This window comes from Bombina bombina, chromosome 7 (genome assembly GCF_027579735.1).
Source record: "Bombina bombina isolate aBomBom1 chromosome 7, aBomBom1.pri, whole genome shotgun sequence".
NCBI classification, from domain to species: Eukaryota; Metazoa; Chordata; class Amphibia; order Anura; family Bombinatoridae; genus Bombina; species Bombina bombina.
The window spans coordinates 230476699-230501293 of record NC_069505.1 but is presented as its reverse complement, the minus strand read 5'-3'; the positions used below and the strand labels follow the sequence as shown (position 1 = coordinate 230501293).

At 38.7% G+C, this 24595-nt stretch overlaps 1 protein-coding gene across 5 annotated transcripts in view; it reads left to right on the top strand.

Moving 5' to 3' along the window:
* Positions 1–24595, top strand: part of ABCC8 (ATP binding cassette subfamily C member 8) — a 594664-nt gene that overhangs the window by 75652 nt on the left and 494417 nt on the right. For all 5 annotated transcript variants that reach the window (XM_053720647.1, XM_053720648.1, XM_053720646.1 and 2 more), the window contains exon 3: positions 2411–2532. In XM_053720647.1, coding sequence (XP_053576622.1) covers positions 2411–2532 — 122 coding nt within the window. The remainder of the gene's footprint in view (positions 1–2410; positions 2533–24595) is intronic.

Below are 24595 nucleotides of genomic sequence, written 5' to 3'. Positions count from 1 at the left end.
TTCACTCTGCTCATGACCTCCTACTCACCTCCTCTCTTGTTACCTCTTTACACTCCCACTTACAGGACTTCTCCAGACTGGCTCCCATTTTGTGGAACTCTCTGCCTCGCTCCACAAGACTCTCCCCTAGCTTTTAAAGCTTCAAGTGCTCCCTAAAGACTCTACTGTTCAGGGATGCATACAATCTACACTAAACTTTCTTTATACCAGTTCCTCTCTTCCATTGCTATCCCCTGAACCCCCTTAGCATGTAAGCCTAAGAGTCCAGCTGTTTGTAAATCACCTTCTTAAGAGCTGACTTCAACACTGCGACTCTTGGCAGGGCCCTCTACCTGTTTGATCCCTATAAATGTTTTGTTGTACTCTGCCTATGTTTATAGCCTGCAGAATCTGTTGGCGCTTTACAAATAACCAATAATAATAATAATTAAGCCCATAGAGCTGTACTGATCCCTTGTCAGCCATAAAGAACATAATTAAACCCTAATTTCAGCAACATAGAGCAGTATTTATTCCCCTCAGCAATGACCACTCATAGGGATATATTTATCAATGTGCGAGCGGAGATACGAAGTAGCGTAGCATGTCTGCTGCACATTACTAAATGCCAACAGCATACGTGATTTGCGCAGGGTTTACATTAACCTACCTGGAAGACATATTATAAAGAAGATTGCGGGGACTGGACATGGTGCTGGTCTACTCAAAACAATTAAAAATAAATGTTTGTTTGCCCAGGCTTAGATGCATGCCACAGAGTTCCACTGCAATATGTGCATATGCTCCTCTTTGCCTAGGCAAATATGAACCACTGTTTTGTTTTTTTATTATAGCAAATTTACTACAGTGTTAATCTGAAGAGTTTTGTCAATGTATAGTAAATCTAAGATTATGGTATATTTATTTATAGATTTTTATTATTTTTATTGTCCCACATAACTGTCTCATACCTTCCCACATTGAGGCCCATTTATTAAGCTCCGGACGGAGCTTGAGGGCCCGTTTTTCTGGCGAGTCTTCAGACTCACCAGAAACAGCAGTTATGAAGCAGCGTTCTAAAGACCTCTGCTCCATAACCCTGTCCACCTGCTCTGAGCTTGAGGACAGAGATCGCCGGAATTCAACCTGATCGAGTACGATCGGGTTGATTGACACCCCCCTGCTGGTGGCCGATTGGTGGCGAGTCTACAGGGGGTGGCGTTGCACCACCAGCTCACAAGATCTGCTGGTGAAATGCTGAATATGGAGAGCGTATTGCTCTCCGCATTCAGTGAGGTATGTCGGACCTGATCCGCACTGTCGGATCAGGTCCGACATACCTTTGATAAATATCCCCCATTGTCTTAACCTATGACATAGAAGTGCTAATCTTGGAATGGAAAGAGTAGTGGAAACTTACCCTATGTTATGGTGCCCACTTAGGGCTATTTATCGCTCCCACTTGCGCGTTAACTTCAGCTAGAAGTAAACTTTTTGCATGTATCTTGTAGTGTGTGTATTACACGTTTTTTGCATGTATCTGGTAGTGTACGTATTACAAGTTAAAAGTAAAAGTTTTCACAAGAGTGCTAACCCGATGCAGGGAAAAAGCCAACATGTGTATGTATGCATATACGGGTATATAGTAAAGCCCTTTGCATGCCATTTTTTTTCTAACACCTGAGAACTCATATCTTTATCTTGTGTTATTATGAGTGCAACTGTGCTTTTAAATTTATTTTTGATGTGTTTTTAGTCAAGTGTAACAGTTAACGAGAGATCTGAATTTGCGCTATCCTGACGTGCGTTAAATTAGATTACGCTCAAGCGAATGCATTTACTTTCAACCTGTAATACGCACACTACTTTCGATGTGTGCAAAGAGCCATGATAAACCCCTTCTCGCTTGCTTATAACAGTTAGCACGCCACTCATAATCTAGCTGTTAGTCATTACTTTTCTGAGGAATATCGGAGAGATAGACAAGCCCACAAATATTAGACTATTAGACTAAAGATTTGTACAGTCAACTCCAGACAAATGTTTAATCTTTAATGTATAATTTCCATAGCTGTGAGATTTCAGAATAGCCTGATCCTGAGATATTTTAAGGGGTGGGTGGGGGAGTAGTGGTGTAAAAAATAGTTTATATTAATTTCATAGATTAAAAGTACTCTCAGACCGTAAAGCTGTGTGTTTTATAGATCTTAAACTAGTGCTTTCTGTGAAGTTACATATGACTTGTGTGACAACATCACATAAAATCACTGTTGTAGATGAATTCAGACGGCATAAATATTACAGAATGATGTGTGAATGGAATAAACAATTCAGAACATAAAATAACTACTTAGGTGTATATAAATAAATGTGTGTTTGTAGCAGTGACTGATCTGGTCATCACTAATTTTTTAATTGTCTTATCTTTCAGATTTTCTAAGTCTCGTCATTTACACCTCTACATGCCAGCTGTGATGGCATTCCTCGCGGCTATAACATCCATTGTCTACTACCACAACATTGAGACGTCAAATTTTCCAAAGTTATTAATAGGTATGTCCAGAACTAAAGATAGCAGTGGTGTGTTATGTACTTCAAGTATGACAGCTAACACTTTACACACTGCTCAATCACATATCATTTAGAAATATGTAACTAATTATTTGCAACAGAAAATAGCCATTAAAGTCTATGGTGCCGAATCATCCACTCGAGCCTTCAGGCTCGCCGGAAATAGCCGTTGTGAAGCAGCGGTCTTAAGACCACTGCTCCATAACTTGTCAGCCTGCTCTAAGGCCACGGACATCAATCCGCCCAATCCTATATGATCAGGCTGATTGACACTCCTTGCCAGTGGCCGATTGGCCAAATCTGCAGGGGGCAACATTGCACAAGCAGTTCATAAGAACTGCTTGTGTAATGATAAATGCTGACAGCGTACATTGTACCATGTACCATGACAGCTACATTGTATCATGTCCGCTCGCACATTAATAAATAGGCCCCTATGGGGATTTTTTTAAGTTTTACTACAGGATAGTATTCAACCCCTTTATTAACACAATTTGATTGTTGTGCAGCTTTGGGACAAACCCCTTGAAAAGCTTCTTGAATCTTGCTTTTCTTATCGTGGCTAATATTAGCAGCAGACCAGAATGATTATGTATTGATTTATTTTCAGTCAGGGTGAATAATTTCAACTATACCCTTTTGTTTGTAAGTGGGTTTGTTTTTTCTAATCTTTATATTTGTAATTGTGACATGTATAAACATGCAGCCCTCTAATTAGGAATTTCCACATTGTACTTGATTGCCCATCAATCAGAATCTCCATTTTAAACATTTGATTGCCAATTATAACATTTCTCTATTGCATGAATTTGAATTATCATCAAATCAATGTTTCCTTCATACTTTTCTATTGATCCAGTCAAACAATGTATTATTAATATAATCATGTGGAGGAGGACCACATTCTTAATGGATTTTCCATGATGCTGACAGAACATGGAAGGAGAAAGCTTAATTTAGGTGGAGTCAAAAAAGTTCCACATTATAACAGAAAAAAAAAAAAATCTTTTTTTTCACAAGCAAGATGGATTCAATTTCAAGGTTTTTACATTCTGTTGAATCTGTTCTGTGAAGCAATTTCTCTTATCATTTGTTATTTTAGAAAGATGTACTCAAGTTCATACAGTTTAAAAGCTGTTAAAATCAGGTCATTTCAGTTTACATTGTGGTATTTTAAAATGTATTATCATTACCTTTTGAACAATGTAAATTCCTCAGCTTGTGAAGGGATGGGGCTGTCAACTAGGGCTGCCACCCGTCCCTTAAAATACAGAACACTTATAAGTTACACATGCTGCAGGGTGTGCAGGGAGGAATATGAATAGTGCAATCCAGATACATAATACATGTTCCTCCCTGCACACCCTGCAGCATGTGTAACTCATAAGGGTCCAGGAAAACATGGCTGAGGTGGCAACCCTACTGTCAACCAATAGTTCTGTGGGAGTTGTCGCTGTCACATTCCTCTACTCCTTTATGGGGGTCAGGGGGAGGAGTCTTGAGGGTGGTTCTGGAGCAGAGCTTCACAATGGATTTGGCTGCCCTATGGGAAGGGCTTTGAATGTTTCTGAGTGGCTCATGAGTCTTTGTGGGTGGAGCTAAGGCACTTCATTTTTTTATTGTATATACACCAGGAGATGAATGGGGCAAGACAAGGCTCCCAGCTGTGGTCATCTTGTAAAATGCTGAACAGTTGGGTATTCTGCTATCAGTGAACATCACTTGTGCATTTTCTAATATATTTAAAAAGCTTTTTAGTCAGCTTAAACTTTTGTGCAAACATATAACAATATTTTTTTGCAAACTCTCTAATGACAAAATGGTTAATAAACAAAAAAAGAAAATATTATGTATAGTACTCCAGCAGGACCAAACCTCACTATTAATAATGTATTGTAGGGTATATAATTGTCTTTGCCAGACAAGACTTTCCCTGAGGTTATGTTTATATCATAAACACATAGCAACAAAATAAAAAATGATTAATACAAAGGACCAGTATGTACAGATCTGTGTTTGTGTTGGTCTGCATTGTTTTATGTCTAACACAAATTTGTGAAGATGCATTTCAGGTGCACAGTGGCTTCCAAAGCAAAACAGCATTCAATTTCTTCATTCTTGGCCAAGCCCCTTCCATGTATTATAGATAAAAAAAACATTATGTATGTTAGGTATATATTGGTTATTTGCTTATTAGTGCTTATCCTATGCAAAGGTCAGTGGCCTGTTTGTAATGAGTTTTGGAGAGTTAAAAATAAAAAACAACAAATGTTTGGTAAGGAAGAAGATGGAAAATTCAAAATAAAAATATAATTGTTTACAGAATCATTAGTATTTTAGCTTAAACATGTTAATCAGGTTGGTATCTATAGAATTCTACTGGTTAGCCAGCATGGGCATGTATCTATAGAATTCTACTGGTTAGCCAGCATGGGCATGTATCTATAGAATTCTACTGGTTAGCCAGCATGGGCATGTATCTATAGAATTCTACTGGTTAGCCAGCAGGGGCATGTATCTATAGAATTCTACTGGTCAGCCAGCATGGGCATGTATCTATAGAATTTTACTGGTTAGCCAGCATGGACATGCATCTATAGAATTCTACTAGTTAGCCAGCATGGGCATGTATCCATAGAACTCTACTTGTTAGCCAGCATGGGCATGCATCTATAGAATTCTACTGGTTAGCTTGCATGGGCATGTATCTATAGAATTCTACATGTTAGCCCGCATGAGCATGTATCTATAGAATTATACTGGTTAGCCAGCCTAGGCATGTATCTGTAGAATTCTACAGGTTTGCCAGCATGGGCATGTATCTATAGAATTCTACTGGTTAGCTTGCATGGGCATGTATATAGAATTCTACATGTTAGCCCGCATGAGCATGTATCTATAGAATAATACTGGTTAGCCAGCCTAGGCATGTATCTATAGAATCCTACAGGTTTGCCAGCATAGGCATGTATCTATAGAATTCTATTGGTTATCCAGCATGTGCATGTATCTATAGAATTGTACTAGTTAGCCAGCATGGGCATGTATCTATAGAATTTTAGCCATAGTTAGTTTATGAAAGCAAATAATCTGTGTTTGCTTTTTTTGGCTACGTGGTTGTTCTAGTTAATGGGAACTTGTGTCGACATGGGGAAATATATGGATATATTTGTATATTTATTTTCTGTGCATTGTAAGCTATAATGGTCATCTGATTTTCTATAAAAAGTTTATTAAAATAAATAAAAAAACAATGCAAAAAAAAAATCTGAGGGGGTAGTATACACAAGATATTTAGACGTTTTATCCTATCATTTACACAGAATCCTTTGATCTCAGGAGTGCTCTGTGCTGAGATCAGACAGTCTGCTGCAGCACACAGTACCGATTTAAAAGACAAAATACGGTCTCTAAAACTCCATCCTGCATTGTAATCATCACTAGTACCCCCACACATAATGGCTGACTTTGCACCTGTAAGTGCAGCTACGCTCCAAAGGAAGTGCATTGTCTCTTCAGAACTGACTTTAACTATGTGTAAAACCCCTCTGCAATCAACAGTGCAATAATAAAACACTCTAGCATGTTAGAGAAATGTGTTATTATGTCCTTTGAAGCCTTCATCCTCTGCTAAACTAGAAGAATGTTAATGTTAGATTCTATAAACATCCTGACAAAACATTATTTTTCTGCACAATGGGAATTTTTTTACTCTATTGTTATTTCTATCAGTCAAGAGCTGCTTAAACCAATTTGTTTCAAATGTGCAGGATTTATAGAGAGTGATAAACAGCCCACTCTCTGCAGAATTTATAACCACTGCTCAACTAGACCTATGCTGAATATGTTAGAATTACAGTATATGCCAGATTCCCTAATGAGCTTTTCACAAGGCTTATCTCGGTGTGATGAGTCTTTCAAAATTGCAGCCATTTCAAACTCTTGAGGAAAGAAAATTAGACAGTTTACAAAACTCTTTGCTCCTCTTAAACGTTTAAAGAACCATAAAACCGTGTACAAATACAATATGCCATTTAACTGCCCTACAGCAAACAAAGGGCTAGATTAAAAGTGGAGCAGTATTTTGCATTTTCGCTATATCAAAAACTCTGCTAGGTTTTCCATTTTTGCAGAAGTTTGATTGCGCTCATATTACAAGTTGAAAGCAAACTGTTTTTTTTCTACAGCACTAACCCAAAGCACGCAAAGTCAAAATTTGAAAATCATGATCGTGTTTTCACATTCTCCCATAGAAGTCAATAGAGAAAAAAAGTTGAAAAAACCTTACACCCACTTCCTCGAACAAATACCATGACATATTCTCATTAGCACAAATCCGGCATGAAAATATGAATATTTCATATTTCAATGTTCTTTAACGTGTTTGTTTGTAATATGCGCAAACATGATTGCATACTGTAAAATGCGCATAAACTACATGAAAATTTGAATATTTAATATTCCAATGTTCTTTATGTAACTGAATATGATCAATTTATTCATAAAAAAATAATAATAAAATCTGATGGTTTTATAAACAAATATTTATGTATAAATAAAAAGAGAGAAGCGCTCAACCTGGGAACGAGCAATAGCATAATAGCTTGTTCTTTGGCTAGTTACCACTCAAGAAGCAGCCTCTTTTTGCTCAACATGTGCCTTTCACAGAGAAGAACTTTCCTGATCCTAAATTCACAGTACAGTCCAGCCCCGAAATACCAGGCAATCCCTCTCTGAGAGAGAGAAACAGCAAAACCCCAGACGTACGTTTCGGCCTATTGTGGGCCTCGTCAGTGAGGTGCAGCCATATTCCTCTAGGCACACTGAGCAACGGGTCCACGTCTGGAGTCCTGCATCACATTTAGGGAGACTTCCCCAAGTGTCAAAATTTGCATAAATATAAAGAGAGAGCGCTCAACCTGGGAACGAACAATAGCATAATAGCTTGTTCTATGGCTAGTTACCACCCAAGAAGCAGCCTCTTTTTGCTCAACATGTGCCTTTCACAGAGAATACATTTCCTGAAGCTTATCAGTCTGATCCTGACTTCACAGGACAGTCCAGCCCCGAAATACCAGGCAATCCCTCTCTGAACGAGAGAAACAGCAAAACCCCAGACGTACATTTCGGCCTATTGTGAGCCTCGTTAGTGAGGTACAGCCATATCCCTCTGGGCACACTGAACAACAAGTCCACGTCTGGATTCCCGCATCACACGATCACACAGGATCAGACTGATATGCTACAGGAAAGTTCTTCTCTGTGAAAGGCACATGTTGAACAAAAAGAGGCTGCTTCTTGGGTGGTAACTAGCCATAGAACAAGCTATTACGCTATTGTTCGTTCCCAGGTTAAGCACTTCTCTCTTTTTATTTATGCAAATTATGACTCTTAGGGAAGTCTCCCTAAGTGTGATGCGCGAATCCAGACGTGGACCCGTTGCTCAGTGTGCCTAGAGGGATATGGCTGCACCTCACTGATGAGGCCCACACTAGGCCGAAAACGTACGTCTGGGATTTTGCCGTTTCTTTCGTTCAGAGAGGGATTGCCTGGTATTTTGGTGCTGGACTGTACTGTGAAGTCAGGAACAGACTGATATGCTTCAGGAAAGTTCATCTCTGTGAAAGGCAAATATTGAGCAAAAAGGCTGCTTCTAGGGTGGTAACTAGAAGCTATATATATATAGAACAATGGGTTAAATTTAGGGAGAGAGTTTGTATCACTATTGATTAGAATATCATATGTGAAAAAATGGCTGTTTGGCGTACTTTTAAAAACTTTAAAAACAGCGGTGCAAGCCCTATAATAATAATATAAAACTATTAGATATAGAGGAAAGAATTATACAGAAGTATATAAAGTTAAGGATTTCAGCACTCTTATAATTGCTCAGTGGCCCACCAGAGGTAGAAGAGAGTTCACCACATATAATTAAGAAACCACAATCAAAACAATGCTATGGTACAGAGACATTTATTGATGTCAGATAGTTAATATAGAATAATTAAGTGATGCATCACTACTAACTAAAACCATATATGCAAGAAAATGTATACTTTGGGCCTTCCGCCCCTAAAATCAATGCACTAAGTTGTACAAGCATAAATAAAGCCCCATACATAAACAGGGTTGTTACAGGAATCAAAGGATATAAGGTTGCAATTTGTATCTCAAAGTTCAGCCACCGTTACAAATTTTGTGGCAATCTGTAACTATTCAACAATGATAGCAGGTTATCCTCTCAAGTATAGTCACACCAAAGGAGGTTTACAAGGTAAGAACGTCCTCTTATGCCTGCTTCAAACTTTAGCTGCAGAGCCTCGTACTGGAAAAACTATGCAGATTAAACCAACAATTGCAGTAATATAAAGCATCAAGAAATTATCCCGACGTACTGACTGTCAATGTCCAGCAACTTTGACTTTCATCATGCCATAATAAGCCTCAAACGAGAAAAAATAATTTGAAATGTATGATACCTCTAATATCGATCTGTCCCGGTCAGCATACACAATGCTGTATCATAGTGAAACTTCATGACCAGCAGTTTTGCTTCGATAACTCTTAGAGATCAGCTGTATCCAATTTCTTTACCAGTTGTCACCAGATAAGGGTATCCTCGTACTGCTAGGCTTTTAAACTTGGTAATAACGACCAAACAGGTTGCTTGAACAAATGTGCTCTGTCTTGCACAGTCGACGTACGTTTCGCCCCACAATGGTTTGCAATTATCCGGGGCCTCGTCAAGACTGATTTCACAGGTACATCCACCTTCCTTATTAAGTCATGTAACAGGGGTGTGACTTGAACGCAAAAAAATTACTTTTACATGCTATGGAAGTGTTAGTACTTCTAAAATATGTCATATACATTAAATTACACAGCATTTCATTGAGCGCAGCTTCCCAAATGGCAATGGCCTTCACCCCAACATAAATCAGACTACTTAAATTTTACTTATAAATCTTATTCAATAAACAGAGTTGCAACAAATTTCTTAAAGGGACAGTACCAACTAATTTAATTGATCGTAAAAATGGTTTAAATACTACCAAGATCATATGAAAGGGAATTATTGTAGATACGTTTCATACTAACCTACTTTTGATTGTACTTTAATTTAGAAAGGGAGCATATTCAATTATTTCATTTAGGCCTTTAGGAGACACTGTTTGAAGGGCATAAATCCATTTTGACTCCTTTCTGAGGAGACATTTATCTTCATCACCCCCTCTACCACTCATGATTCCTCTATCTATTCCTATAAATTTGAGGGAAGCTGGGTTTTTGTCATGATACAAAGCAAAATGTCTAGCTACACTTGTGTCTCTGCCATAGATTATATCGTCTCTATGCTCTTGAATTCTATATAGTATCTCATCTCTGAAATTTTTACATGTTCTCTGATAGCTTTGTTTTAACCTCCTATTGGGATATCCCCTCTCAGTTAATCTGTCTCTTAGATTGTCGGCGTGGAATTTGAAGGATTCAGTTTATTAGGTTTATTACTACTTTTAACCTCTTAAGGACATATGACGGCATTTTTCCATCATAAAACAATTGAGTAAAATGAAAGCTGCGTCCTTAAAGGGTTAACAATAAGTGACAGGATCTTTGGGCAATTTTCAGTAAACATTGGGAAGTACTGTGTACAGATCCTATTATTAAGATAAGATATAGTGGGTGAAAGACCAATAATGACCCCCAGAAGATCGCCTAACTTAAGGGATAAATCGGTCCATATTCAATTACAAAAACAAAAAAAAAACAGAAAGGTACTTGATTGGCAAATTATAAATAAAAAGATTGAAATTTCCCCTGTAAAAATTTAGAATATGTAAAAATATGCAAAAACTTACATAATAATAAACATAAACTAAAGGGACACATTACATGTCGCAGCAAAGGAGTAATACACTGTATATGATCTCATGCTCATGTCCAGTTTTTTATATAAAACCTATAGAGAGCTAAGATAGAGAGTGAAGAGACACAAAAGAGATATTAAAAATATAAACCTAAAAGACATTTTTTTTACTTGCCTTGATAGCTCTGCCTCCACATTAAAAGTAAGGGGATTGGAACTAATAGACTTGCAAAATAGGGGAGGAGACCTAGACAGATTACTGTTACAATCAGAGTGCAAATGGATATAGAACATGGATACACTAAGCCCTACAGGTCTGAATGAGGAGGTAAACTATGCACCTTTTTATGAATTAAATATAAATAAGAAAATAAGTATCTCTAAATTGGTTCCCAAGATGTAAATATTTTCTTCAATACAGATATTATTCTCTTTTCCCCCTTCATTTCAAACACATTTTCCCTCTCCCCTGCACAATAACTAAGTTATGACTAGGAGAAATATTTATCAAGCCGTCAACCGCAAATACGCTGGAATTCCGCAGTGCAATTGTGGCAAGCCTGATTCGACCTAGTTATCAAAGCCTACAGACCGGCAAAAGATGAAATTTGTGACGTAACATACGATCCGTCGGTTTCAATCCGACACAGATCGATGCGTACATCATTACAGATGTTCTGAATACAAATTCGGCACTATCTGACAACTTTTGCGAGTTATCAAATTTCTAACAGGTACACTTGCCACTATTCCAGCCCAGCGTACCTGGTTTTCAATCCACCACCCTGGAGTCTGCGGAGTCTGAAAACAGCGAAAGCTTATGTTCGATGCTACCAGATACCCCATTGATTTCTATGGTAGAAAACCAGTAAAGTTTACACCTAACACGCTAACATAACCCCCGTGTCTAAACACCCCTAATCTGCCGCCCCGACATCGCCGCAACCTAAATAAAATTATTAACCCCTATTCCTCTGCTCCCGGAGCCCATTACAACTAAATAAAAGTATTAACCCCTATCCCGCTGCTCCAATCACAACTAAATAAAAGTATTAACCCCTATCTCGCTGCTCCCGGAGCCCCCCGGAACTAAATAAATGTATTAACCCCTATCCCGCCACTCCTGGAGCACACCGCAACTGTAATAAAATTATAAACCCCTAATCCCCTGGCCTCCCACATCACTACCACTAACTAAACCTATTAATCCCTAAACTGCCAGCCCCCCATATCGCCATAAACTAAATTAAGCTATTAACCCCTAAACCTAACAACCCGCTAACTTTACATTAAATATTAACTCATCCCTATCTTATAATAAATTAAAACTTACCTTTAGAATTAAAATAAACTATATTAAACTATTAATTAACCTACCCTAACTATTATAGTACAATTACATTAAAATATTAATTAACCTACCCTAACTATTATCAGAGTGCAAATGGATATAGAACATGGATACACTAAGCCCTACAGGTCTGAATGAGGAGGTAAACTATGCACCTTTTTATGAATTAAATATAAATAAGAAAATAAGTATCTCTAAATTGGTTCCCAAGATGAAAATATTTTCTTCAATACAGATATTATTCTCTTTTCCCCCTTCATTTCAAACACATTTTTTCTCTCCCCTGCACAATAACTAAGTTATGACTAGGAGGGATATTTATCAAGCCGTCAACCGCAAATACGCTGGAATTCCGCAGCGCAATTATGGCAAGCCTGATTCGACCTAGTTATCAAAGCCTACAGACCGGCAAAAGATGAAATTTGTGACGTAAAATACGATCCGTCGGTTTCAATCCGACACAGATCGATGCGTACATCATTACAGATGTTCTGAATACAAATTCGGCACTATCTGACAACTTTTGCGAGTTATCAAATTTCTAACAGGTACACTTGCCACTATTCCAGCCCAGAGTACCTGGTTTTCAATCCACCACCCTGGAGTCTGCAGAGTCTGAAAACAGCGAAAGCTTATGTTCAATGCTACCAGATACCCCATTGATTTCTATGGTAGAAAACCAGTAAAGTTTACACCTAACATGCTAACATAACCCCCGTGTCTAAACACCCCTAATCTGCCGCCCCGACATCGCCGCAACATAAATAAAATTATTAACCCCTATTCCGCTGCTCCCGGAGCCCATTACAACTAAATAAAAGTATTAACCCCTATCCCGCTGCTCCCGGAGCCCCCCGGAACTAAATAAATGTATTAACCCCTATCCTGCCACTCCCGGAGCACACCGCAACTGTAATAAAATTATTAACCCCTAATCCCCTGGCCTCCCACATCACTACCACTAACTAAACCTATTAATCCCTAAACTGCCAGCCCCTCATATCGCCATAAACTAAATTAAGCTATTAACCCTTAAACCTAACAACCCGCTAACTTTACATTAAATATTAACTCATCCCTATCTTATAATAAATTAAAACTTACCTTTAGAATTAAAATAAACTATATTAAACTATTAATTAACCTACCCTAACTATTATAGTACAATTACATTAAAATATTAATTAACCTACCCTAACTATTATACTAAAATTACATTAAACTATATTAAACTATTACTTAACCTACCCTAACTATTATACTAAAATTAAATTAAACTAACAATTAAATTAACTATATTACATATTTAAAAACCTAACCCTACTCAAGTTTTTTAAATCTACTATTAAAAATTACTAAGTTACAAAAAAAAACAACTAAGTTACAAAAAATAAAAAACACTAAGTTACAAAAAATAAAAAACTACAGTATCAAAAATAAAAAAGAATTATACTTAATCTAAGAGCCCTATAAAAAAAAAAAAAAAAACCCTAGCCTACACAAAACTACCAATGGCCCTTAAAAGGGCATTTTGCTGGGCATTGTCCCAAAGAAATCAGCTCTTTTACCTGTAAAAAAAAAAATACAAACACCCCCCACAACAGTAAAACCCACACAACCAACCCCCCCCCCAAATAAAAATCTATCTAAAAAAACCTAAGCTCCCCATTGCCCTAAAAAAGGGCATTTAGCTCTTTTACTTCCCAAAGTCCTTAACCTAAAATTAAACCCACCCAAAAAACCCTTAAAAAAACCTAACACTAACCATCGACGATCCACTTACAGTTTTCGAAGAACGGACATCCATCCTCATCCAAGTGGCAGAAGTCCTCAGCGAAGCCGGCAGAAGTCTTCATCCAAGCGGGCCGAAGTCTTCATCCAAGCAGGCAGAAGTCTTCATTCAGACAGCATCTTCCGGCGTGGAGCAGCTCAATCTTCAAGACATCCGGCGCGGAGCATCCTATTCTTCCGATAGTTAACCACGAATGAAGTTTCCTTTTAAGGTACGTCATCCAAGATGGTGTCCCTTACATTCCGATTGGCTGATGGAATTCTATCAGCCGATAGGAATTAAAGGGGAACAAATCCTATTGGCTGTTGCAATCAGCCAATAGGATTGAGCTTTCATCCTATTGGCTGATCCAATCAGCCAATAGGATTTAGATTGCATTCTATTGGCTATTCCAATAGAATGCAAGAATTAAAATAGTTTAATGTAATTGTAGTATAATAGTAAGGGTAAGTTAATTAATAGTTTAATATAGTTTATTTTAAATCTAAAGGTAAGTTTAAATTTATTATAAGATAGGGAATTATAATGTAAAGTTAGCGGCTTGTTAGGTTTAGGGGTTAATAGCTTAATTTAGTTTATGGCGATGTGGGGGGCTGGCGGTTTAGGGGTTAATAGGTTTAGTAAGTGGTAGTGATGTGGGAGGCCAGGGGTTAAGGGGTTAATACATTTTTTAGTGGCGGTGGGGTCAGGGAGTGGCGGGATAGGGGATAGGGGTTAATACATTTTTTTTCATTGCGGCGGGGTCTGGGAGTGGTGGGATAGGGGTTAATAATTTTTTTAAAGTTGCGGCGGGGTGAGAGAGCGACGGGATAGGGGTTAAACATTTTAGGATAGTGGCAGTGTTTAGTGACAGGGTATAAATAAGGTTGGTAAAAAGCCGAATAGCAGCGAGATTGATGACTGCTAGTTAACAACAGTCTGCTGCTCATCGCCCCGTACTTGGTGCGCAGCTTTTTGCCGGCTTTTTTTATAAATATGGAGAACGTATTCAGGTCCGCGGCCGCGATCTTAGGCGAGCATATTGGTCCTGGCAAATGCAGCACAGTTGACGGCTTGATAATTTGGCCTCTATGAATCAAAAACACAATTTATGCTTACCTGATAAATTTATTTCTCTTGTGGTGTATCCAGTCCACGGATCATCCATTACTTGTGGGATATTCTCATTCCCAACAGAAAGTTGCAAGAGGACACCCACAGCAGAGCTGTTATATAGCTCCTCCCCTAACTGCCATATCCAGTCATTCAACCGAAAACAAGCCGAGAAAGGAGAAACCATAGGGTGCAGTGGTGACTGTAGTTTAAATTTAAAAATTACCTGCCTTAAAATGACAGGGCGGGCCATGGACTGGATACACCACAAGAGAAATAAATATATCAGGTAAGCATAAATTGTGTTTTCTCTTGTAAGGTGTATCCAGTCCATGGATCATCCATTACTTGTGGGATACCAATACCAAAGCTAAAGTACACGGATGAAGGGAGGGACAAGGCAGGTACTTAAACGGAAGGTACCACTGCCTGTAAAACCTTTCTCCCAAAAATAGCCCCCGAAGAAGCAAAAGTATCAAATTTGTAGAATTTTGAAAAAGTATGAAGCGAAGACCAAGTCGCCGCCTTGCAAATCTGTTCAACAGAAGCCTAATTTTTAAAGGCCCAAGTGGAAGCCACAGCTCTAGTAGAATGAGCTGTAATCCTTTCAGGAGGCTGCTGTCCAGCAGTCTCATAGGCTAAGCGGATTATGCTTCTTAGCCAAAAAGAAAGAGAGGTTGCCGAAGCCTTTTGACCTCTCTGTCCAGAGTAGACAACAAACAAAGCAGATGTTTGACGAAAATCTTTAGTAGCTTGTAAGTAAAACTTTAAAGCACGAACCACGTCCAGATTGTGTAATAGACATTCCTTCTTTGAAGAAGGATTAGGACACAAGGATGGAACAACAATCTCTTGATTGATATTCTTGTTAGATACCACCTTAGGTAAAAACCAAGGTTTGGTACGCAGGACTACCTTATCCGTATGGAAAATCAGATAAGGAGAATCACATTGTAAGGCAGATAACTCGGAGACTCTACAAGCCGAGGAAATAGCTACCAAAAAAAGAACTTTCCAAGATAAAAGTTGGATATCTATAGAATGAAGAGGTTCAAACGGAACTCCTTGAAGAACCTTAAGAACCAAATTTAAGCTCCATGGCGGAGCAACAGGTTTAAACACAGGCTTGATTCTAACTAAAGCCTGACAAAATGCCTGAACGTCTGGAACATCTGCCAGACGCTTGTGCAAAAGAATAGACAGAGCAGAAATATGTCCCTTTAAGGAACTAGCTGACAATCCTTTTTCCAAACCTTCTTGGAGAAAGGATAATATCCTGCGAATCCTGACCTTACTCCATGAGTAACCCTTGGATTCACACCAATAAAGATATTTACGCCATATCTTATGGTAAATTTTCCTGGTGACAGGATTTCGTGCCTGTATTAAGGTATCAATGACTGACTCGGAGAAGCCACGCTTTGATAAAATCAAGCATTCAATCTCCAGGCAGTCAGTCTCAGAGAAATTAGATTTCAGGACCCTGAAGTAGAAGGTCCTGTCTCAGAGACAGAGCCCATGGTGGAAAGGATGACATGTCCACTAGATCTGCATACCAGGTCCTGCGTGGCCACGCAGGCTCTATCAAAATCACTGATGCTCTCTCCTGCTTGATCTTGGCAATCAGTTGAGGGAGCAGAGGAAACGGTGGAAACACATAAGCCAGGTTGAAAGACCAGGGCGCTGCTAGAGCATCTATCAGCGTCGCCTTGGGATCCCTGGACCTGTATCCATAACAAGGAAGCTTGGCGTTCTGGCGAGATGCCATGAGATCCAGTTCTGGTTTGCCCCAACGATGAATCAATTGTGCAAACACCTCTGGATGGAGTTCCCACTCCCCCGGATGAAAAGTCTGACGACTTAGAAAATCCGCCTCCCAGTTCTCTACACCTGGGATATGGATAGCTGATAGGTGGCAAGAGTGAATCTCTGCCCAACGAATTATTTTTGAAACTTCTAACATCGCTAGGGAACTTCTTGTTCCCCCTTGATGGTTGATATAAGTCACAGTCGTGATGTTGTCCGACTGAAATCTGATGTACCTCAGAGTTGCTAACTGAGGCCAAGCCTGAAGAGCATTGAATATCGCTCTTAGTTCCAGAATATTTATTGGAAGGAGTGTCTCCTCCTGAGTCCACGATCCCTGAGCCTTCAGGGAGTTCCAGACTGCACCCCAACCTAGAAGGCTGGCATCTGTTGTTACAATTGTCCAATCTGGCCTGCGAAAGGTCATACCTTTGGACAGATGGACCCAAGATAGCCACCAGAGAAGAGAATCCCTAGTCTCTTGATCCAGATTTAGTAGAGGGCACAAATCTGTGTAATCCCCGTTCCACTGACTGAGCATGCATAGTTGCAGCAGTCTGAGATGTAAGCGTGCAAACGGCACTATGTCCATTGCCGCTACCATTAAGCTGATTACTTCCATACACTGAGCCACCGAAGGGCACGGAATGGAATGAAGAACACGGCAGGAATTTAGAAGCTTTGATAACCTGGACTCCGTCAGGTAAATTTTCATTTCTACAGAATCTATCAGAGTCCCTAGGAAGGAAACTCTTGTGAGTGGGGATAGAGAACTCTTTTCCTCGTTCACTTTCCACCCATGCAACCTCAGAAATGCCAGTACTACGTCCGTATGAGACTTGGCAATTTGGAAATTTGACGCCTGTATCAGGATGTCATCTAAATAAGGGGCCACTGCTATGCCCCGCGGCCTTAGGACCGCCAGAAGCGACCCTAGAAACTTTGTAAAGATTCTTGGGGCTGTAGCTAATCCAAAGGGAAGAGCTACAAACTGGTAATGCCTGTCTAGAAAGGCAAACCTGAGAAACCAATGATGATATTTGTGTATCAGAATGTGAAGATAAGCATCCTTTAAATCCACTGTAGTCATATATTGACCCTCCTGGATCATAGGTAGGATGGTACGAATAGTTTCCATCTTGATTGATGGAACTCTGAGGAATTTGTTTAAGATCTTTGGATCCAAAATTGGTCTGAAGGTTCCCTCTTTTTTGGGAACCACAAACAGATTTGAGTAAAAACCCTGTCCCTGTTCCTCCTTTGGAACTGGATGGATCACTCCCATAACTAGGAGGTCTCGTACACAGTGTAAGAATGCCTCTCTCTTTATCTGGTTTGCAGATAATTGTGAAAGGTGAAATCTCCCTTTTGGGGGGGAAGCTTTGAAGTCCAGAAGATATCCCTGGGATATAATTTACCACGCCCAGGGATCCTGGACATCTCTTGCCCACGCCTGGGCGAAGAGTGAAAGTCTGCCCCCTACTAGATCCGTTACCGGATAGGGGGCCATTCCTTCATGCTGTCTTAGAGGCAGCAGCAGGCTTTTTGGCCTGCTTACCTTTGTTCCAAGTCTGGTTTGGTCTCCAGACCGTCTTGGACTGAGCAAAAGTTCCCTCTTGCTTTGCATTAGAGGAAGTTGATGCCGCACCTGCCTTGAAGTTTCGAAAGGCACGAAAATTAGACTGTTTGGCCCTTGATTTGGACCTGTCCTGAGGAAGGGCATGACCTCTTACTCCAGTGATATCAGCAATAATCTCCTTCAAACCAGGCCCGAATAGGGTCTGCCCCTTGAAGGGAATGTTAAGCAGCTTAGATTTTGAAGTCACGTCAGCTGACCATGATTTAAGCCATAGCGCCCTGCACTCCTGTATAGCAAAACCAGAATTCTTAGCCGTTAGTTTAGTCAAATGAACAATGGCATCAGAAACAAAAGAATTGGCTAGCTTAAGTGCTCTAAGCTTGCCAAGTATGTCATTCAATGGAGTCGCTACCTGTAAAGCCTCTTCCAGAGACTCAAACCAGAACGCGGCAGCAGCAGTGACAGGAGCAATGCATGCAAGGGGCTGTAGGATAAAACCTTGTTGAATAAACATTTTCTTAAGGTAACCTTCTAATTTTTTATCCATTGGATCTAAAAAAGCACAACTGTCCTCGACAGGGATAGTAGTACGCTTTGCTAGAGTAGAAACTGCTCCCTCCACCTTAGGGACTGTCTGCCATAAGTCCCGTGTGGTGGCGTCTATAGGAAACATTTTTCTAAAAATAGGAGGGGGAGAGAACGGCACACCTGGTCTATACCATTCCTTATTAATAATTTCTGTAAACCTTTTAGGTATTGGAAAAACATCAGTACACACAGGCACTGCATAGTATTTATCCAGTCTACACAATTTCTCTTGCACTGCAATTGTATCACAGTCATTCAGAGCAGCTAAAACCTCCCTGAGCAACACGCGGAGGTGTTCAAGCTTAAATTTAAATGTAGAAATATCAGTCAGGTATCTTTCCTGAGTCAGAAACATCACCCACAGACTGAAGCTCTCCTTCCTCAGCTTCTGCTTATTGTGAGGCAGTATCAGACATGGTTCTTAAAGCGTCAGTATGCTCTGCATTTCGTCTAACCCCAGAGCTATTTCGCTTACCTCTAAATTCAGGTAGTCTGGCTAATACCGCTGACAGTGTATTATCCATGACTGCCGCCATGTCTTGTAAAGTAATCGCTATGGGCGCCCTAGATATACTTGGCGCCATTTGAGCGTGAGTCCCTTGAGCGGGAGTCAAAGGATCTGACATGTGGGGAGAGTTAGTCGGCATAACTTCCCCCTCGTCAGATTCCTCTGGTGATAAATTTTTTAAAGACAGAAATGATCTTTATTGCTTAAAGTGAAATCAGTACATTTGGTACACATTCTAAGAGGGGGTTCCACCATGGCTTTAAAACATAATGAACAAGGAGTTTCCTCTATGTCAGACATGTTTGTACAGACTAGCAATGAGACTAGCAAGCTTGGAAAACACTTTAAATCAAGTTAACAAGCAAATATAAAAAACGGTACTGTGCCTTTAAGAGAAACATATTTTGTCAAAATTTGAAAAACAGTGAAAAAAGGCAGTAAATCAAACGAAATTTTTACAGTGTATGTAATAAGCTAACAGAGCATTCCACCCACTTGCAAATGGATGATTAACCCTTTAGTAAAAAAAACGGATAAAAAAAACGATATAGACGTTTTTTAATAGTCACAACAAACTGCCACAGCTCTGCTGTGTCCCTACCTTCCCCAATAAACGATTTTGGAAAGCCTTTGAGCCCTTTAGAGATGTCCTATAGCATTCAGGGGACTTCTGAGGGAAGCTGGATGTCTCAGTCTGTAATTTTAACTGCGCAAAAAAGCGCTAAAATAGGCCCCTCCCACTCATACTACAACAGTGGAAAGCCTCAGGAAACTGTTTCTAAGCAAAATTTAAGCCAGCCATGTGGAAAAAACTAGGCCCCAATAAAGTTTTATCACCAAAGCATATATAAAAACGATTAAACATGCCAGCAAACGTTTTATATTGCAATTTTATAAGGGTATTACCCCTGAGAGTAAGCATGATACCAGTCGCTATTAAATCACTGTATTCAGGCTTAACTTACATTAATCCGGTATCAGCAGCATTTTCTAGCATTTCCATTTCTAGAAAAAATTGTAACTGCACATACCTCATAGCAGAGTAACCTGCACGCCATTCTCCCGCTGAAGTTACCTCTCTCCTCAGACATATGTGAGAACTGCAATGGATCTTAGTTACAACCTGCTAAGATCATAGAAAACTCAGGCAGATTCTTCTTCTATTTACTGCCTGGGATAAAATAGTACAACTCCGGTACCATTTAAAAATAACAAAATTTTGATTGAAGAAAAAAACTAACTATATTTCACCACTCTCTCTTACTACCTCCATGCTTGTTGAGAGTTGCAAGAGAATGACTGGATATGGCAGTTAGGGGAGGACCTATATAACAGCTCTGCTGTGGGTGTCCTCTTGCAACATCCTGTTGGGAATGAGAATATCCCACAAGTAATGGATGATCCGTGGACTGGATACACCTTACAAGAGAAATCCCAGTTAATTGAATATTAATAAATATAATAAGTCTACTGAATGGCAGTGACAACTAAATTCACTTTATGTACACATTTCTTCATAATATAACATGATGATGAATGCACAATTATTGATTAGGTATTAAGGTTCATTACATTTAATGTATATGTATATTTAAAATATTTTATTACCTAGTTTAAGGCAATGTCAATGATACGTGAAAATGAATTGTCACAGAAAATTTCTATATGTAGATTCCAGTGTACATCATGTACACTACCACCTTAAAATTAATGATATCACTGAAACAGAGAAAACAAGGAGGAACTATTCTTCCCGGACCTCCCAGAATGAGGGTTTAAATTCCCGGGAGGGATTTTTAACAACAGCATAGTGAAGAAGCCGCATTGGAATTTTCTGGCGGGGAAATACGGGTTGCCTGTACATACATAACTCGGCGTGGGCCACCCGAGTAAAAAGAAGTCTGCTGTAACACTTCTTTTTGGCTGGTGAGGAAGTCTCAACAGTCCGATATGCAGTATAGCATTTCATAGGGGCGTGGTTTGACAACTAACGGGTAAACAGACAGCAGTGGATAGCGGATACACGTATCTACTGGAAGTGGTGAGAATCAGAGGGGTCCCTTAGACGAGAGAACTACTCTCAGTAGGAGTACCCCTAGGCTCCTACTGACCGTGCTATATACACTGCTTGCTTCACCTTCTAATACAGTGGGACTGCTACATCGCTCTTTGTGATTGTCACACTTGCTTGCTGCTTAACCCGTATGAACTGCTTCTAATAACAATAACCACCCCTATGTGATATGTGCTAATTAACTCAATGACTTTGAGCAAACATTAATGGCTGATATCGTTTGAAGAAAAAACCCAACCATACTCTTTTGTCATTTATATTACAACCAGCTTGACAAATCTGGACTGTATCAACTTGACCTTTCAATAATATATGCAATATTGAACTCAATGTATCAATTTATGGGTATATTCTTTATATTGAATCCTCTTTAAGGTGCAATTATTGATTGAATTGTTTTATGATAACTTTGGTACTTTTTGCATTAATTTAAGGCTAATTATTGACTTCACAATAGTCAGTTTACATATTAATTTAGCCTTACAGACGTCTTATTGTTGTCGCCTTGGGGTTCCTTATCACCATGGTCATAGGTTTGTTTTTAAATATTTAAGGTTAACAATGTGGTAATTTATAATTAGGGAACTAATACATTTTGTTAAAAAAAATAAAATAATATTGTGCGTTCTGGTACCTTGATTTGTGTGGATTTTGACTTTCCTTCAAATGCTGATTGACTGTACATTTTATAATTCATTTACAAGAAGAAAGCTGGCTAGGGTATCCTTTTTCCTTAATATTCTTTCTTTCTTTTTTTGTAATATATAGGAATATCTATTTAGAAATACATATAACATGTTCTGCTATGTGTAGAATATTGGAATGTGAAATATTTACAGTAAATACATGGGGTTCTATTTATTAAATGCCTGTCCAACATGATCCGATCAGCGGATCATGTCCGACAGACGTCGCTGAATGCAGAGAGCAATACGCTCTCCGCATTCAGCATTGCACCAGCAGCTCTTGTGAACTGCTGGTGCAATGCCGCCCCCTGCAGATTTGCGGCCAATCAGCTGCCAGCAGGGGGTGTCAATCAACCCAATCGTATTCGATCGGGTTGATTTCACGCGAGTTCTGTCTGCCTCCTCAGAGCAGGCAGACAGGTTATGGTGTTTCTGGCGAGTCTGAATTCTCGCCAGAAACACGACCCTTCAAGCTCCATGTCCCATAGTTAAAACCTTTATTAAATATGAATATTGCATATATATTTTATATTTTTTCATCTACCTAATGGGAAAAGGCTGCAATGCATTTATATATATATATATCATTTGCGCTCTGTTTTAATTGCACTCATATTACAGGTTGAGTGAAATCTACACTAGAAAAGGCTGCAATGCATATATATATATATATATATATATATATATAAATATATATATATATCATTTGCGCTCTGTTTTAAATATATATATAAATATATATATATATATATATATATATGTATATATACTGTATGTATATATATATATATATATATATATATATATATATATATATATATATATATATATATATACAGGTGGCCCTCGGTTTACAACGGTTCAATTTACACCATTTCAGAATAACAACCTTTTTTTTTCAGTCATATGACTGCTATTGAAAAGCATTGAGAAGCATTGCAGTGATTAAAATAGCCAGTAGGTGGAGCTGTCCGCTTCTGTTGCAGCAAAGATATACAAGCCAAGCAAGCTGAAATTAATCAGTTTAACCAGACCTGAGCTATCAAGCAGATTTCAAAGGAAAAAGATCTTCCTGTCTATAAATCAGTCCAGATTGGAATGCATAGAAAGAACTGTTTTCAGAAAAATGCAAGTAAAGTCTGTGTTGTGTGATTATTTTATTAGGTTTATAATGCTGTTTAGAAATTTTTTTTGTTCATTTAACTTAGTTTAATTATATATTCGATGTTGTGTGATTATTTTATTAAGTTTATAATGCTGTTTAGCATGTAAAGTCTTCATTTCAAAGCTTTAAAAATAATGTATTAGGTGATACTTATGACAATTTTGAGAGGGGCCTGGAACCTAGCCCCCTCACTTCCTATTGACTTACATTATAAACTGGGTTTCAATTTGCAATGGTTTCGATTTACAACCATTCCTTCTGGAACCTAACCCCGGCGTAAACGGAGGGCTACCTGTATATATATATATATATATATATATATGTCTATATATGTGTACATATATATTAATGTTTTTATATGTGTACATATGTCTGTAAATACATTTATGCACATATAAATATATATATATATGCATAAATAAACATCATTAGACATGTATATGTACTTATCTCAATGTTAAAATCCTTTGCCTGCCAGTGTGGGATGGTGGGTTCGCCGGCCCATATTTGGTGGGAATGTCCGAAATTGACTACCTTCTGGCAAGTTATCTCACACAAATGTAGAAACCTAATCCCCCACTTACACAACTTCCCGCAAACAGCCATATTGCACTTAAACTTAGACACAGCCGCACCCCCAGAGGCCTTACTCTCCGTTTATATACTTATCTCAGCCAAACTAGCTATAGCGAGATTATGGAGACAGCAAACACCACCTACATGGGGAGAAGTAGTCAAAACCATGTCCTATCTGGAGATAATGGAGGGTCCAATCTTTACTCAACGTAATAAAGTCTTTTTGCATTCGGAAATCTGGGCAAAGTGGAAGCTCCTGAACTGACTCTACTGCAGGGCAGCTAATGGGAACAGTAGCTGTAGGCCCCATACATCAACTAACTCCTCCCCCTTCCCCCCTCCCCTACCCACCCATTTCCTCATCACCCTCTCTCCCTCCTTTTTTTTTTTTCTCTCTTCCTCTTTCCTTTTCTCTCCCTTTTCTAACTACTCTCTGGTTGGTCTTACTGGATACGTCCAACTATATAAGTGTATATTTCAAATGCTTTTGGCTCAGTGGGTCCTCAGGTGACTAACTGGCCACCAAATGTGTGTACAGTTCAAAAAAAAAAAAAAAGGTAAAGAAAAAGAAGTATAGATTATTCAGTCATATGATGGATATTAATATTTGCATTATTTTCAACAATTTAGACTGTTCTTTTGTCCACTTTCATATGTCAGTATTTTTACACTTTATTCTGTTCTAAAATTGAAAAAGAGAGGTTAAGTCTATTTCTTATTTGATTGGATTACCCTGTGATGAAACAGAATAGACTTTATGTGTTTTATATGTGCATATTGTGTTGTATTCATGCATATCTCGATGTATCACAGTTGTATTGTAATGTGAAGTTAACCTCAATAAAAATTATTTAAAAAAAATAAAAAATCCTTTGCCTGCTTTTTTTTTTTTTTTTCTAAGACCCGAGATCTCATATCTTTAAGCCCTTTTTAATGCAATATTTTTTTTCTTAATATTTTG